Source organism: Tupaia chinensis, unplaced genomic scaffold (assembly GCF_000334495.1).
Source record: "Tupaia chinensis unplaced genomic scaffold, TupChi_1.0 Scaffold000035_1, whole genome shotgun sequence".
NCBI lineage: Eukaryota > Metazoa > Chordata > Mammalia > Scandentia > Tupaiidae > Tupaia > Tupaia belangeri.
In genome coordinates, this window is record NW_006159465.1 from 163,283 (window position 1) to 177,310 (window position 14,028).

A 14,028-nucleotide genomic window follows, 5' to 3' on the forward strand; every position below is an offset into this window, starting at 1 on the left:
GGGTCCGGGATGCAAATCGCAGTCGACTACATGGGAGTCCAGCGACATAGCCATCACGCTAACTGCTGGTTCCCCCTCCCTTTTTTTTTTTTTTTTTTTTTTTTGAGATGTTTTTTTTATAGGGTGCGTGCGCGTGCTCGCCAGACAGAGAGAGACAGAAAGTGTCATCCCCTGGGGGAATGGCCACTCCGCAATCCCTTTTCCTCCTTCTCCTCTCGGGATCTTGTGCATGCACGCACACGCGCCTGGCGTGAGTCTAAGCCACCGGGTCCGGGACTTGAACTACGGTTGACTACATGGGAGTTCAACGACATAGCCATTATGCTAACTGCTGGTCCTACCTCTTCCTCCCTTTTTAATGAAGCTGTTTATGGTTGTCATCTTCCCACTTGGTATTGCCTTACTGCATCTCATTAGTTTTCATTATTTTGTGCTTCTATTTGCACGTGTGTTAAGTTTTTGAAGTTCTCTTTGCATTTCCTTATGACACAATGGTCTTCAAATATGTGGTGTTAATTCCCACTGCTCAATAAAATGCCCATTTTCTGACTGTTATTGATATGCGGTTCTATTTCACTGTTCTCTAAAGAGATTTTTGAATCTTAAACTTTTGGAGACTTGTTTTGTGTCCTAACCTGTGATCTGCTCTGAAGAATTATCCATAGATACTTCAGAAATGATGTTAACAAGCCAGTAGGTCTCCTCCTACCATTTTTCTATCACATGCTCCCTACTGGGGTCATTTTGATTTTACACCTGATGTTGTCAGCCAGGAGCAAGAACTGCCTCATGTCCACTAACCCTGTGACTAGGCCCCTCTGGGTCATGCAAGGGAGTCCTAAGTTCGGTTGTCAGAAAGCCTTGTTGAGGCAGGGGAAACACGGCATTATGGAGGGAACAATAACACACTTGTCAGAATGGATTAGTGGTATCTGGGGGCTGGTGCTGAGCTGGGAATGTGGAGAGGGAGGTCCACCTGGGAGATGGACCAGACCAGGGATTCCAGCTGCTTCCTATTACCTGTAATTAATGAATAGGCCACAAGGGGGCAGCAAAAGACCAGGTTCCAAGGGTAGCTTCTGGCTTTTATTTACCCTGGTCAGTGTGAGTCCCAAGATCTGCTTAACCTGGAATATTTCTAGAGGCCCTCAGGGTAGAAAGCCCAGAACTCTTGTGTCTCCATAAACCTCTCTCATGGAGAACCATTAAGAACCCAAAATTTCAGTGTCAGGATCCAGCCTGAATTCACTGCAGAGGCCGATGACAGAGCAAGATCTAAAATCAGTCCCATCCCAAGATAACAACAGAGTTTGAGGGTGGACAGGAAAGGCGACATTCAAGTTTTGCCTTTGGTCCCTTTAAGAGGAGAGACTGGGTTAACCGTGGCCTGGTGAGTAAGGCAACTGGATCCTCCATGGCCAACCGAATGGCTGGAAACCAGATGGGACGACTTGAAAAACAATCCCACACTGGTGTGAGGGTTATCTCTATCCTGAAGAGAGGGAAAAATGGAGAAGAAGGGATTGTGGTTTCACCATTGCTTTGTAGGTGTTTTCTTATATACTCTCTCCTTTTTCTCTCCCTCTGTTTCTCTATGGTGAGTGCATCCACCGTCCAGAGCATTAAAAAGAGAAAGAGGGAGAGAGAGAGGCAGAAAGACGGTATCTCCCTTAGCCACGTTGGGGCCCTGTCTTCACCCTCACCTGACACAACAGGGAGGGGATTTTTGAGAAACCTCAGCCAGGAGGTATTTTGGAATCTACATCTGGAAGGGCAAGGACACCCCAAGGATGGCCCCATTACCAGGCTCTGTCATGGGCACAGTCTGTCCTGACTCACAGTCTCTCTGACTCTCAGACAGTTCTCTCCACTCACTGAGCCCTGCTGTCCAAGGATCCAGGAGCCCCTGAGTCTAGGCCAGGTCAGGTGGGGGGAGGGAGGAGGAGCAGAGGTAGGAGGCGGATTTGCATGGAGGCTCCTCCTTCTTCTGAGGCAGGGGAGGGATAAGAGCTTGTAGGGGAGCCAGGCCCAAGCTGAGGTCTCAGCAGGCCATGCTCAGGGGTATCTCCACCATGGCCTGGACTCTGCTCCTCACCCTCCTGTCTCAGGGCACAGGTGATTCCTCAGGGGAAGGGACCAGGGATATCAGGGTGTTGCTTTGTCTCCTCCTCCTCAGGTTCTCCAGGGCTCAGCAAGGACTCACCAGAGTGTACTTTCTTTCTTTTCAGGCTCCTGGGCCCAGTCTGTCCTGACTCAGCCTCCCTCAGTGTCTGGGGCTCTAGAAGAGACGATCACCATCTCCTGTCTGGGGAGTAGCAACGACATTGGGAGATACAGTGGTATCTCCTGGTACCAACAGCATCCAGGCAGCCCCCCCAAACTTCTGATCTATGCTGTCAGCTCCCGGCCCTCTGGGATCCCCACTCGCTTTTCTGGCTCCAAGTCTGGGAACACGGCCTCCCTGACCATCTCTGAGCTCCAGGAAGAGGATGAGGCTCTTTATTTCTGTCAGTCATACGCTGGTAGTAATACTTCCCACAGTGGGCCAAGCCTATGGGGAAGCGAGACCAAAACCTTCCCTGAGCTCACAGGCTCCCCCCGGCTCTGCAGATGCCTCCTCAGCCCTGTGCAGAGGGGCTCAGGCCACCTGGGTTGGAGGGTTCAGTGCGCTCTCTGCTCCTCCCCCTCCCACAGTGAAGTGCACAAGGAAACAGGCTCTCTGGTTATTTTCTGAGGATCATGACTTCTTACTCCCTGCCTGGAACATGGTTCCAAGGGGACAACTTAGTACAGCTGTTGGGTGGCAGGAATAGGCTTTCAAGGAGACGACTGATCAGTGTAACGTCTCTGTTTTCAGGGAAATCTAAAATATAAACGCCCTTGTCTGCCAAGGCCATGCTCCCTCCCTGGATTCAGTTCTCCAGAAAGGATGTCGTCTTGCTGAGTTGCAAATCCATTATGTTCAGGTCAGTAGTTGTCCTTGATCCAGCTGGTGGCACAGTGGGTAAGGCACCTGGATCCCACATGGGTAACTGAGTCGCAGACCCGGTGTCTTCAAAGACACACCAGGTGCGAGCATGTGTGTCCATAATCCCATGAATAAAGTGGAGCGGATAGAATTACACCAAGACCATGCTGCATGTGGTGCTTAGTCACTTTCTCTCTCTCTCTCTCTCTCTCTAGCAAGTGCACATTCCCTACGGTAAAATATTAATAAACACCATAAAACCTGTCCCTCGTGGGTTACTTATCTGCACATCTGTTCTCAAAGCAACAGCATCTTTTAATAGACCTGAAGCCATCATGTCGACAGGTGCCGTGTTGGTTAAGGCATTGAACTCCCACGTGTCAATGGGGGTTCAAGACCCAGAGTTGGCAGCTTTCTTTCTCACTTTCCTTCTCTCTCTGTGTGTCTCTGTCTAATAAAGAAAAAATGATGAATAAAATTAAATAAAAATGATTCTTCAAAAAAATGGAGTAGAAGCCATTGCTGAGGTGTCAGAATGATCTCTTTGTATCTGCTGTTTTTTATAAACCTTAATACGCCAGAGCGGTGTATTTCGAACTCCTTCCGAGTAAAAACCAGAAAGCCTCCTCCCTGGCTGAAGTAAGTCTCTCATCTCTCAGAAGGCAGGGAAGGCTGAGGCTTTGAACTTAAGCCCAGGAGAAGCGGAGCTTAGGAGAACGGTGACCTTTCCACAAGGGACGACTCTGGTATGGCACTGTCAGGGCCCTGCTCGGTACCGAAGGGATAGTGACACAGAGGATGAGGCTTCAGGGTTCAAGCACCTGAAAACTGTAAATCAACAATTTCCTCGAATTATCCAGGCCTGCACAAGTGGCCCCTCCTACTGACTAGGGCTCAAGCTACTCTCCCTGTGCTTGAACACGATGCAGATGCAGAGGCCTCCACTGTGAGATAATTCTCCCTACCATAAGCACCCCAATGACCATCCCCCCAGTTCCTTGGAGGCCAATGGACTGAGTCAACAAAACCTGGCCAGGAATGTGCTGAGCCTGCTATGGGAGCAAGGAACTGCAGAGCCCGTCAGCATGTGCAGCTCCCACACGACCAGCGACATTTGCACTGGGGTCTAAGCATGTGGGGATTGAGACCATAACCTGCCCAGAGCTCACAGACTGCCCCTGGCTCTGTAGATGTGTCCTCAGGCCTGTGCAGAGGGGCTCAGGCCACCTGGCCTAGAGAGTTCAGTGTGCTCTTTGCTTTTCCCCCTCCCACAGTGCAGAAAACACGCTCTCTGTTTATTCCTGGACATCATGACTTCTTACTCCCTGCCCAGAACGTGGTTTCAAGTGTGCAACTCTGGGCAACTGTTGGATGGCAGGAGCAGACCATCAAGGAGACCCTTGCTCAGTGTAATTCCCCTGTGTTCAGTGAAAGCCTCACTATTTAAATGCTCTTGCCTGCCCCAGTCATTCTGTCTCCCCTCCCCCCGACTCGGTTCCCCAGAAGGGATATTGTCTTATTCAACATGGCCAAGTGCATGGTTCAAGTCCTGAGAGCTGCAGTTTGAAAGACACACCCAGTGTGTGTGTGTGTGTGTGTGTGTGTGTGTGCATGGGACATGAAACCGTAGGAGAAGGGATTGTGACATGGCATTCCCCTCTGGGGAATACTTTATTACTTTCCATGGATTGCTTTCCATATCTGTTTCTCTGTAGCAGCAATTGAACTCACCCTACTGCAAAATTAAAAAAAAAAAAATAGTTGTTCTTGCAGGTTTTATTTTACCACTCATTCTTTTGTTTGTTTGTTTTTTCCCCGAAACAATAACATCTATCAAAAATGCTGAAGCCATTGTTGAGGAAATTAGGAAATCTCCCTTGTCTGCGACCCGATATCCTAGGGACCAAGTCTGGGAGATTTTGAGTGACAGCCTTCGTGCCTCTCTAGAATTGCCCTTCCCCCATACCTATGAGCCCTCGCCCTGGCAGCAGCCTTGCCCGTGGGCTCTTTCCTCAATGGCTCCTTGTAACACAGGGAAGACGTGTCTTAAGACTGTGTCCCCCATTTCTTGGGGATCCTTTTTTTTGGGGGGGGAGAGATTTTCGCTATAGGGCTCGTGTGCTCGCCAGACAGACAGAGAGAGACATAGAGACAAAGCGAGAAATCCCCCCCGTGGGGGGCCAGTCATGCCGCAATCCCTTCTCCTCCATTCTCCTCTCAGGATTTTGGGCATGCACGCACACACGTCCGGCGTGAGTTTTAAGCCACCAGGTCTGGGATGTGAACCACGGTCGACTACGTGGGAGTCCAGCGACATAGCCATTACGCTAACTGCTGGTTCCCTCTTGGAGATCCTTAAAGTGTCCCCTTTTAGGGTGTCCAGTACAAATTCTTCATACAATTCCCTGGCAGTCGATCACTAAGTTGCAGATACACAAATATCTCAGCCAAAGGGACTGTCTGAGTGAACCTGGACGATGTTCACAGAAGATCTGGCACAGCCACCAACTGTCCTAGCTTGCCAGAACTTTCCCTGTGAGAGCCTCAACGTCCCAAGTCCAGAAAGTGCACTCTCCCAGGCACCTCAGGCAAAATGTGGCCTTACCTGAGAATCAGTCTTTCTCATCATGGTCTCCCTTTAAATGAATTGTTCAAAACTTTTCCTAATGACCTGCTTCCTTTCTCTTATACTTACTCTGTGCCATTCAGAAACTTACCATCTGTTCTGGAACCTTGACGCGGGCTGAGCCCTAAGCAGCCAGGACACAGTCCCAGTGGGGAGGGGTTTCTCTAATTAGAAACTCAGAGCAGAGCCCTGGCTCCCAGCTCCGTGTCTGACTCAGCATGGTCGAGATTCAGTCACCTGTGTCTCTGTGGCTACTGGAAGTTGTCAGAATACAAATGGAGTCGCTTGTGCCAATAAGTCACCGAGAAGGTCATCAGGTAAGGCCAAGGAGGATCTCAGTTCCTGAGCCTGATAACAAGAACTATCACAGGGGATCGCCAGAATCCAACCCTGCACAAAAGCCCCTGTGACACAACCCAGAAGAATGTTTCTGTGAAGACGTATGACCAGGAGCTGCTGGCTTGAGCTTGGAATGATGCTATTCCTATTTATTAGCAATCAGCTGAAGAGAGATTTTCCAAAACAACTTAGGTAATCCTCCTTTTCTTCCTTCCTTCCTCCCTTCCTTCCTTTTCTTCCTTGTTGCTAGAGCAAGAGAGACGCAGAGAGAGACACAGAGCACACGCACACACAGCATGCACAGGGAGACCTCAGGCCATAAACTCCGGACCCTCCCGTGCGACTTCAATACCACAAAGTCTTCAGTTACCCCTGCACCTCTGGAATCAGCCTCTTCTTCCTTTTTTTTTTTTTTTTTTTTTTGTTTTATCTCGCCAGCCAGACTGACAGAGAGACAGAAAGTGAGAAATCACCCCCCAGAGGGGATGGCCACGCCGCCATTCCTTCTCCTCCATTCTCCTCTCAGGATCTTGGGCACGCACGCGCATGCGCCTGGTGTGAGTTTAAGCCCCCAGGTCCGGGACTCAAACTGCGGTCGACTACGTGGGATTTCAGTGACATAGCCATTACGCTAACTGCTGGTCCCTCTTCCTCCCTTTTTAATGAAGCTGTTTATTGCTGTCACCTTCCCTCTTGGTATTGCCTTACTGCATCTCATTATTTTTCATTATATTGTGCTTTTATTTGCACGTGTGCTAAGTTTTTGAAATTGTCTTTGCATTTCCTTGTGACCCAGTGGTCTTCAAGCACGTGGTGTTAATTCCCACCTCTTAGTAAAATTTCCATTTTCTGATTGCTAGTGATTCGTGGTTCTAGTCCATCGTACTCTGAAGAGATTTTTGAATCTTAAACTTTTGGAGACTTGTTTTATACCCTAACCTGTGAGCTGCTCTGGAGAACGATCCATGGATACTTGAAAAAAGGCATTAACAAGCCAGGAGGTTACCATTTTTCTAGCCCATGCACCCTACTGGGGTTATATTCATTTCACATCTGATGTTCTGTCAGCCAGGAGCAAGAGCTGCTTCGTGTCCACTAACCCTGTGACCAGGCCCTTCTGGGTCATGCAAGGAGGTCCTAAGTTCAGTTGTCAGAAAGCCTTGTTGAGGCAGGGGAAGCATGGCACTATGGAGGGAACGATGATACACGTGTCGGGATGGATTATTGGTATCAGAGAGCTGGTGGTGATTTGGGAATGTAAAGAGGGAGGCCCACTGGGAGACGACCAGATCAGGGATTCCAGCTGCTTCCTGGTACCCATAATTAATGAACAGGCCACAAGGGGGCAGCAAAAGATGAGGTTCCAAGGGTAGCTTCTGGGTTTTTTTTTTTAACCCTGGCTTGTGTGAGTCCCAAGATCTGCTTAACCTGGAATCTTTCCAGAGTCGCTCAGAATGAAGAGCCCAGAACTGTTGTGTCTTCATAATTCTCTTTCTTGGAGAACCACTAACAACCCAAAGTCTCAATGTGAGGATCCAGCCTGAATTCATTGTCAAGGCTGATGACAGAGCAAGATCTAGAATCAGTCCCATCCTAAAGGACCAAGACCCTTTGATGGTGGAAAAGAAAAAGAGACATCTGAATTATTCCTTTGATTCTCTCTCTTCTTTTTTTTTTTTTTTTTTTTCCCAGTTGCCAAGATGGGTGATCAGCCTTGAGACTCAGAAGAGAAAAGAAGTCCCTGGGGTGAAGTCTGGTGCTTTCCACATGCCTGAGTCCATTTCAGGAGGAGTAACAAGTCTTTGGGTATTTAAAAACAATGCCGTGAAAATCCGAGCTGTAGGTAATATTTCCTCTTCTGGGAAAAACACCCCACCAGGGGCCAGTCTCCTTGCTAGCCACTTTCTCCAGTCCCGTGCACTTCCTGGCCCTGTAGGTCAACATTTCCATACTTTTAAGAGGAGAGACTGGGTTAACCATGGCCTGGTAAGTAAGGCAACTGGATTCCCCATGGCCAACCCAATGGCTAGAGACCTACATATGACGGATTTTAAAATAGTTGGGCATTTGTGAGAGTGTGCCCAAAGTTCCAAAGAGGGGGAGATATGGAGAATAAGGGATTGTGGATTGATCATTGCTTGGCAGGTGTTTTCATATATTCTCTCTGTCTCTCCTTCTCATTCTCTCCCTCTGTTTCTCTATGGTGAGAGAGGGAGAGAGAGAGGGAGAGAGAGAGAGAGGCAGAGAGAGAGAAAGAGAGATTGTATGTCTTCTAGCCACTCTGGAGCCCTGTCTTCACCCTCATCTGACACAGCAGTAAGGGGATTCCTGGGAAACCTCAGCCAGAAGCCGCCATGGAATCCACAACAGGAAGTGTAAGGGCACCTGAAAGCCGGCCCCATTTCCACACACTCTCATGGGCTCAGTCTGTCCTTACTCATAAAATGCATTTCAGAGAGTTTTCACCTTTCACTGACCCCTGCTGTTTGAGGGTACAGAAGTGTCTAAGTCCAGGTCTGGTCAAGGTAAGGAGGAGGTGCTTGTGCAGGAGGCAGATTTGCATGGAGATCCACCCCTCTACTGAGGCAGGGGAGGGATAAGAGCTTCTAGGGGAGCCAGGCCCGGTGCTGGGGTCTCAGCAGGCCGTGCTCAGGGGCGTCTCCACCATGGCCTGGGCTCTGCTCCTCCTCACCCTCCTGTCCCAAAGCATAGGTGATTCCTCAGGGGACGAGGCCAGGGACATCAGGGTGCTGCTTGTCTCCTCCTCCTCAGGCTCTCTGTGGCCCAGCAAGGACTCACCAGAGTGTATTTTTCTTCTTTTCAGGGTTCTGGGCCCAGTCTGCCTTGACTCAGCCTTCCTCAGTGTCTGGGGCTCTGGGAGAGAAGGTCACCCTCTCCTGTGTTGGAAGCAGCAATGACATTGGGAGATATAATCTTGTCTCCTGGTACCAACAGCATCCAGGCAGCCTCCCCAAACTTCTGATCTATGCTGTCAGTTCCCGGCCCTCTGGGATCTCCACTCGCTTTTCTGGCTCCAAGTCTGGGAACACGGCCTCCATGACCATCTCTGAGCTCCAGGACGAGGATGAAGCTGATTATTTCTGCAACTCATATGCTGGTAGTGGTATTTTGCACAGTGGGCCAAGCCTATGGGGAAGCGAGACCAAAACCTGCCCTGAGCTCACAGGCTCCTCCCTGGCTCTGCAGATGCCTCCTCAGCCCTGAGCAGAGAGGCTCAGGCCACCTGGGCTGGAGAGTCAGGTGTGCTCTCTGCTCCTCCCCCTCCCACAGTGAAGTGCACAAGGAAGCAGGCTCTCTGGTTATTTTCTGAGGATCATGATATTTTATTCCCCTCCTGGGACAATTCCCCTCCAAGTATACAATCTACTTCAGCTTTTGGAGGGCAGGAGTAGTCTGTCAAGGAGACTCCTGCTTGGTGTAATGTCTCTGTTTTCAGGGAAATCCTCAGTCCAAATGCTCTGTCTGGCATAAACATGCTTCCCTCCCTGGATTCAGTTCTCCAGAAACAATGTTGTCTTACTGAGTTGCTCAACAATTATGTTCAGGTCAGTAGTTGTCCTTGGGCCAGGTGGTGGCATGGGTTAGTTAAGGCACTTGGATCCCACATGGCCAACTGAATGGTTGGAGTCGCAGACCTGGTGTCTTCAAAGACCTACCAGGTGCGTGTGTGTGTCCATAATCCCATGAATAAAATGGAGGAGATGGGATTACACCAAGGCCATGCCCACTGTGGTGCTTGATCACTTTCCCTCTCTCTCTCTGTAGCAAGTGCACATGCCCTAGAGTAAAATTTTCAAAACCTCATAAAACTTGTCCTTGTGGGTTATTTATCTGCACATCTGTTCTCAAAGCAACAGCTTCTATAAAAAGAACTGAAGTCATCCATGTCGACAGGTGATGTGTTGGTTAAGGCACTGAAAACACCCATTTCAATGGGGGTTCAAGACCCAGAACTGGCGTCTTCCTTTCTTACTTTCATTCTCACTCTGTGTGTCTCTGTCCAATGACATCAAAAAGTAAAAAAAGATAATGATGAATAAGATTAAATAAAAAATGTTTCTTTTTTTTTTTTTGGAGAGATTTTCACTGTAGGGCGCGTGCGCTCGCCAGACAGACAGAGAGAGACATAGAGACAGAAAGAGAGAAATCACCCCCCAGGGGGGATGGTCACGCCGCAATCCCTTCTCCTCCATTCTCCTCTCGGGATCTTGGGCACGCATGCACACACGCCCAGCGTGAGTTTTAAGCCACCGGGTCCGGGACACGAACCGCGGTCGACTACGTGGGAGTCCAGCAACATAGCCATTACGCTAACTGCTGGCTCCCAAAAAATGTTTCTTTAAAAAAATAAAAAAACAACCAAACTTGAGCTGAAGCCATTGCTAAGGAAATAAGGACAAAGGATGTTCCTTGTCTGTGACCCGATCTCCTAGGGAGATTTTGAGTGACAGCTTCTGTGCTCCTTCAGAATTGCCCTTCCCCCATACCTGTGAGCCCTCACCCTGGTAGCAGCCCTGCCTATGGGGTCTTTCTTCAGTGGTTCCTTTGTCCCAGAAGAAGACGTGTCTCAAGACTGTGTTCCCCATTTCTTGGGGGGTGGTCCTAACAATATCTCCTTTTGGAGTGTGCCATAGACTTTGTTCCCAGAAGATCCTGCACAGCCACTAACTATTCTAGTTTGCTGGAACTTTCCCACTTGTAGCACTCCAAGTTCCAGGTCCTGCAACTACTGCTCTCCCGGGCACTGCAGGACAAATGTGGCCTTATAAGAGATTCAGTCTTCCTCATAATGTTTTCCAATTAATTGTTCAAAATCTTTTTCTTTCTTTTTTTTGGAAAGGTTTTTTCTTATTGGGCACGTGCGCTCGCCAGAAAGACAGAGAGAGACAGAGAGATAGAAAGCGAGAAATCACCCCCCAGAGGGGATGGCCACACTGCAATCCCTTCTCTTCCATTCTCCTCTTGAGATCTTGGGCACGCACGCACACGCGCCCGGCGTGAGTTTAAGCCACTGGGTCTGGGACTCGAACCGCGGTCGACTACATGGGAGTCCAGTGACATAGTCATTATGCCAACTGCTGGTCCCTGTATTTTCATTTTTGTTCAGTTCCAGACATTTCCTAATTTCCATTGGGACATTATTCAAGGACTATTGAGAAGTATTTTCCTTAAATTCCAGCTGAAGCACCTTTTCCTGCTCTGAAAGCAATAGAAGCATTTTGGATTGTAACTTGAGTCCTGTTACCAATAACTCTCTAGCAGTTTCCCTGGACATCTCATCCATGGGTCCGTTCTTGGTCTTCAAGGATCCCAGGTCAATTCTCAGCATCCAAGCCCAGCATCATGGCCTCCCTCACCAATTCCAGGTCCAGGCTAAGGATAAAGCAGATTGTAACTGCCTTTATGTGTGGGTAGTAGCATTCATGTATTAGTCCAAGTTTGGACAGAAATGAGACCAATCTCTAAGATGTTCTCACAAACTCTGTCCTTGTTCTTACGATGCTTTCTTAATCCTGTATGTAGGGGGCTTTATGCAACAAAGTCTGGACAGTTCCCTTCTCCCAAAGTCTTTATCCTTATTACCATGAGGTCCAAACAAAAATGCACTCAGCGTATTGTCTGAAGACAATCTCAATATTTTTTCCCCCTAAATTTTGCCAGAGGATGTGTGTGTACTCATCAGAGAGAGTGAGAGAGAAAGAGAGAAAGAGGAAAGTGAGAAAGGATGGTCGCGTTGCAATCCCTTTGCCATTTCTCCTTTCAGGATTTTGGGCATGCACTCACACAAGCCCAGCATGTTTTATAAGCTGTTGTATCCAGGATTTGAACCACATAATTGGCCATGTGGGATGCAGCTGCTCAAGCACCATACCAGGAGTGGCCCTATACCAACTTTTTCCTTAGTCTCTTTGATGGCAACAACAGAATGATAAGGAGATGCCTCTTTGGTGCAGTTTCTTTGTTCTTAGTGAAACCCTGCATTGTATGCCTTCACCTACCTTCATTGGCGCTGATGAGCCTGGACTCAGTTCTCTGCAAATGACATTCTCTTACTGAAGCCTGTCCCTCATACTCTAGTCAAGATGGCTGTACTCAGTGGTTTATTCCTCAATCTGTCTGTTCTTGAAGCAATGGCAGTTGAAGAAAATAACTGTAGATGTTGCTGAGGGAATACAAGTTGTTTTTCATATTAGTGTCAGAAGGTTTGTTGTCTATATTCAAGATTCCATCTTCTGTGTGATCTAATCTACTTTTAATACTTTCGCGGGAGGTTTTAATTTCCTGCATCACATTCTTCATCTCTAACAATTCCATTTGATTCCTTTTTTATGGTGCTGTTTCTTCTTTCCCATCATGAAAAGACTTCCTCATCTTCTGGAGCCCACTGTCTCTTTTCTCTTGCATTTCATTTCGTTTGGCCACTACAAATATTCTCAATTAGTTATCCGACATTTCCACGACTTCCATTGTGTTGTATGTGGGTGATGTGGAATTGATGATTTCCCTTGGAGGAGAGACATTTTGTTGGTTGCTAATATTTCTTGTGCCTCCGCGATTGTCCGTAGTCATCTGGTGATCTATGCATTCCTTCCTAAATTACTCAAGGTATCTCTGATCGTTCAGTAATGTGCAGGCGTAGAAAATGGGTGCTCTTTCTCTCTGCCTCCCTCTTGGTCACCAGCACCCTGCACTGTTTGTTATCATTGATCCTTGGTACACAAATTCCTTCCTGTTTCTAAAGGAGAGGTGTGCTGAAAACGGACCTGCTCAGCTCCTCCTCAAGAGAAAAGAAGAAACTGAGCGACATGCCCCATGCTATACAAAACACCAAAGTCTTGACAGTTAAAAAAGGGAGTAGGGGAAGAGATGAGCCGCGGGGTCCTGGCTATTAGGCTCTGCAGCCTGGCATCTGGCAGTGCCATTCAGTTGAACTGGTATCTACAGGGGGTGGAGAGGGGTGCAAGTTTGTCCTAAAGTCCCAAGACACCAACCTGAAATCCAAAGGCTAGTGGAGGAGGGGATGAGCCACGGGTCTCAGCCATTAGGCCCTGTAGGCACAGGTAGCCTTATGTGATGTGGTTTTCATCTTTGGCATGTTCCTTGACTGTGGTAGCATGACTGAAATTTGTTATAAATAACTAGTTGTGGTCATGCAGAGAGGAAACCCGTCAATGCCTCTTTTGTGTTTTTATGTTTTTTTTTTTTTTTTTTGTTGTTGTTGTTGTTTTTTGCCATAGGGCATTTATGCTTGCTGGGTTCACTGGAGAGAGCCAGAGAGAGAAGAGAAAGTGAAAAATCACTTCCCAGGGGTGATCACCATACCACAATCCCTTCCTTTTTCTTCCCTCAGGATTTTGGGCACACACACACAAAAGTGTGTTTTTCAAGTCCCTGGCTCTGGGGCTTCAACTGTGGAGTCAACCATGTGGGATTCAACATGTCAGGTCCTCCCTGAGGACCCTGGGCATGCATTTGCCCATGATCCAGGCTGGGTGGGGCTGAGGGTGGATCATGGCATCAAGACTGTCTTGGGATGCTGTATCTTTTACTGTCTCTTTCTCTGTTTCCCTCACTCATGGAATAAACAAACCAACTTAAACAAGAATATATCAAGAAAACCAGCCAGTAGACGCTGAGTGTACCTGATGCCGAGTATGACATTCTGAGCTGCTTAGCCCTTTCCATCTCATTTCTGTGGAGATTCTTGCTGGAGGAGGAGCAGTTGCCACCTGCGTTTGCTCTAATGTTAAAATCATGTAAGTTTGTCTGTATGTGTGTTTAAGATTCCAGACATTTACTTTTGGTAAGAGGCTATTTGAAATGTTGTGGGTTCCTTACTGTCAGAATTCTAGTTAATTACTATTCAACGTAACCAGAGATGCAGCACCTCGGGGCACTTCCTTTTCTTGTATCCCTAGCATAGTTTCTGGGCATTTCGCTTTCTCTTTTTTCTTTTCTTTACTTTTTTTATTTTGAGAGAGATTTTTGCTATAGGGTGCATGTACTCTTCAGAGAGATACAGAGACAGAAAGGGAGAAATCATCCCCCGGGCAGAGGGGGGGTCATGCCTCAA

The 14,028-nt window shown here is 48.0% G+C and overlaps 1 protein-coding gene and 1 gene segment (V, D, J or C); both read left to right on the forward strand.

The window, feature by feature from the left end:
- Positions 1–6,059, forward strand: part of LOC114007715 (immunoglobulin lambda-1 light chain-like) — a 13,285-nt gene extending 7,226 nt beyond the window's left edge. The window contains exons 3-4 of the mRNA XM_027771537.1: positions 2,229–2,651; positions 5,965–6,059. Coding sequence (XP_027627338.1) covers positions 2,229–2,651; positions 5,965–6,059 — 518 coding nt within the window. The remainder of the gene's footprint in view (positions 1–2,228; positions 2,652–5,964) is intronic.
- Positions 6,060–8,574: 2,515 nt separating this feature from the next.
- On the forward strand, positions 8,575–9,158 carry LOC114007718 (immunoglobulin lambda variable 2-23-like). The segment is given in 2 exon segments: positions 8,575–8,645; positions 8,758–9,158. Coding segments are annotated over 2 exon segments (447 nt in total).
- Positions 9,159–14,028: the final 4,870 nt, after the last annotated feature.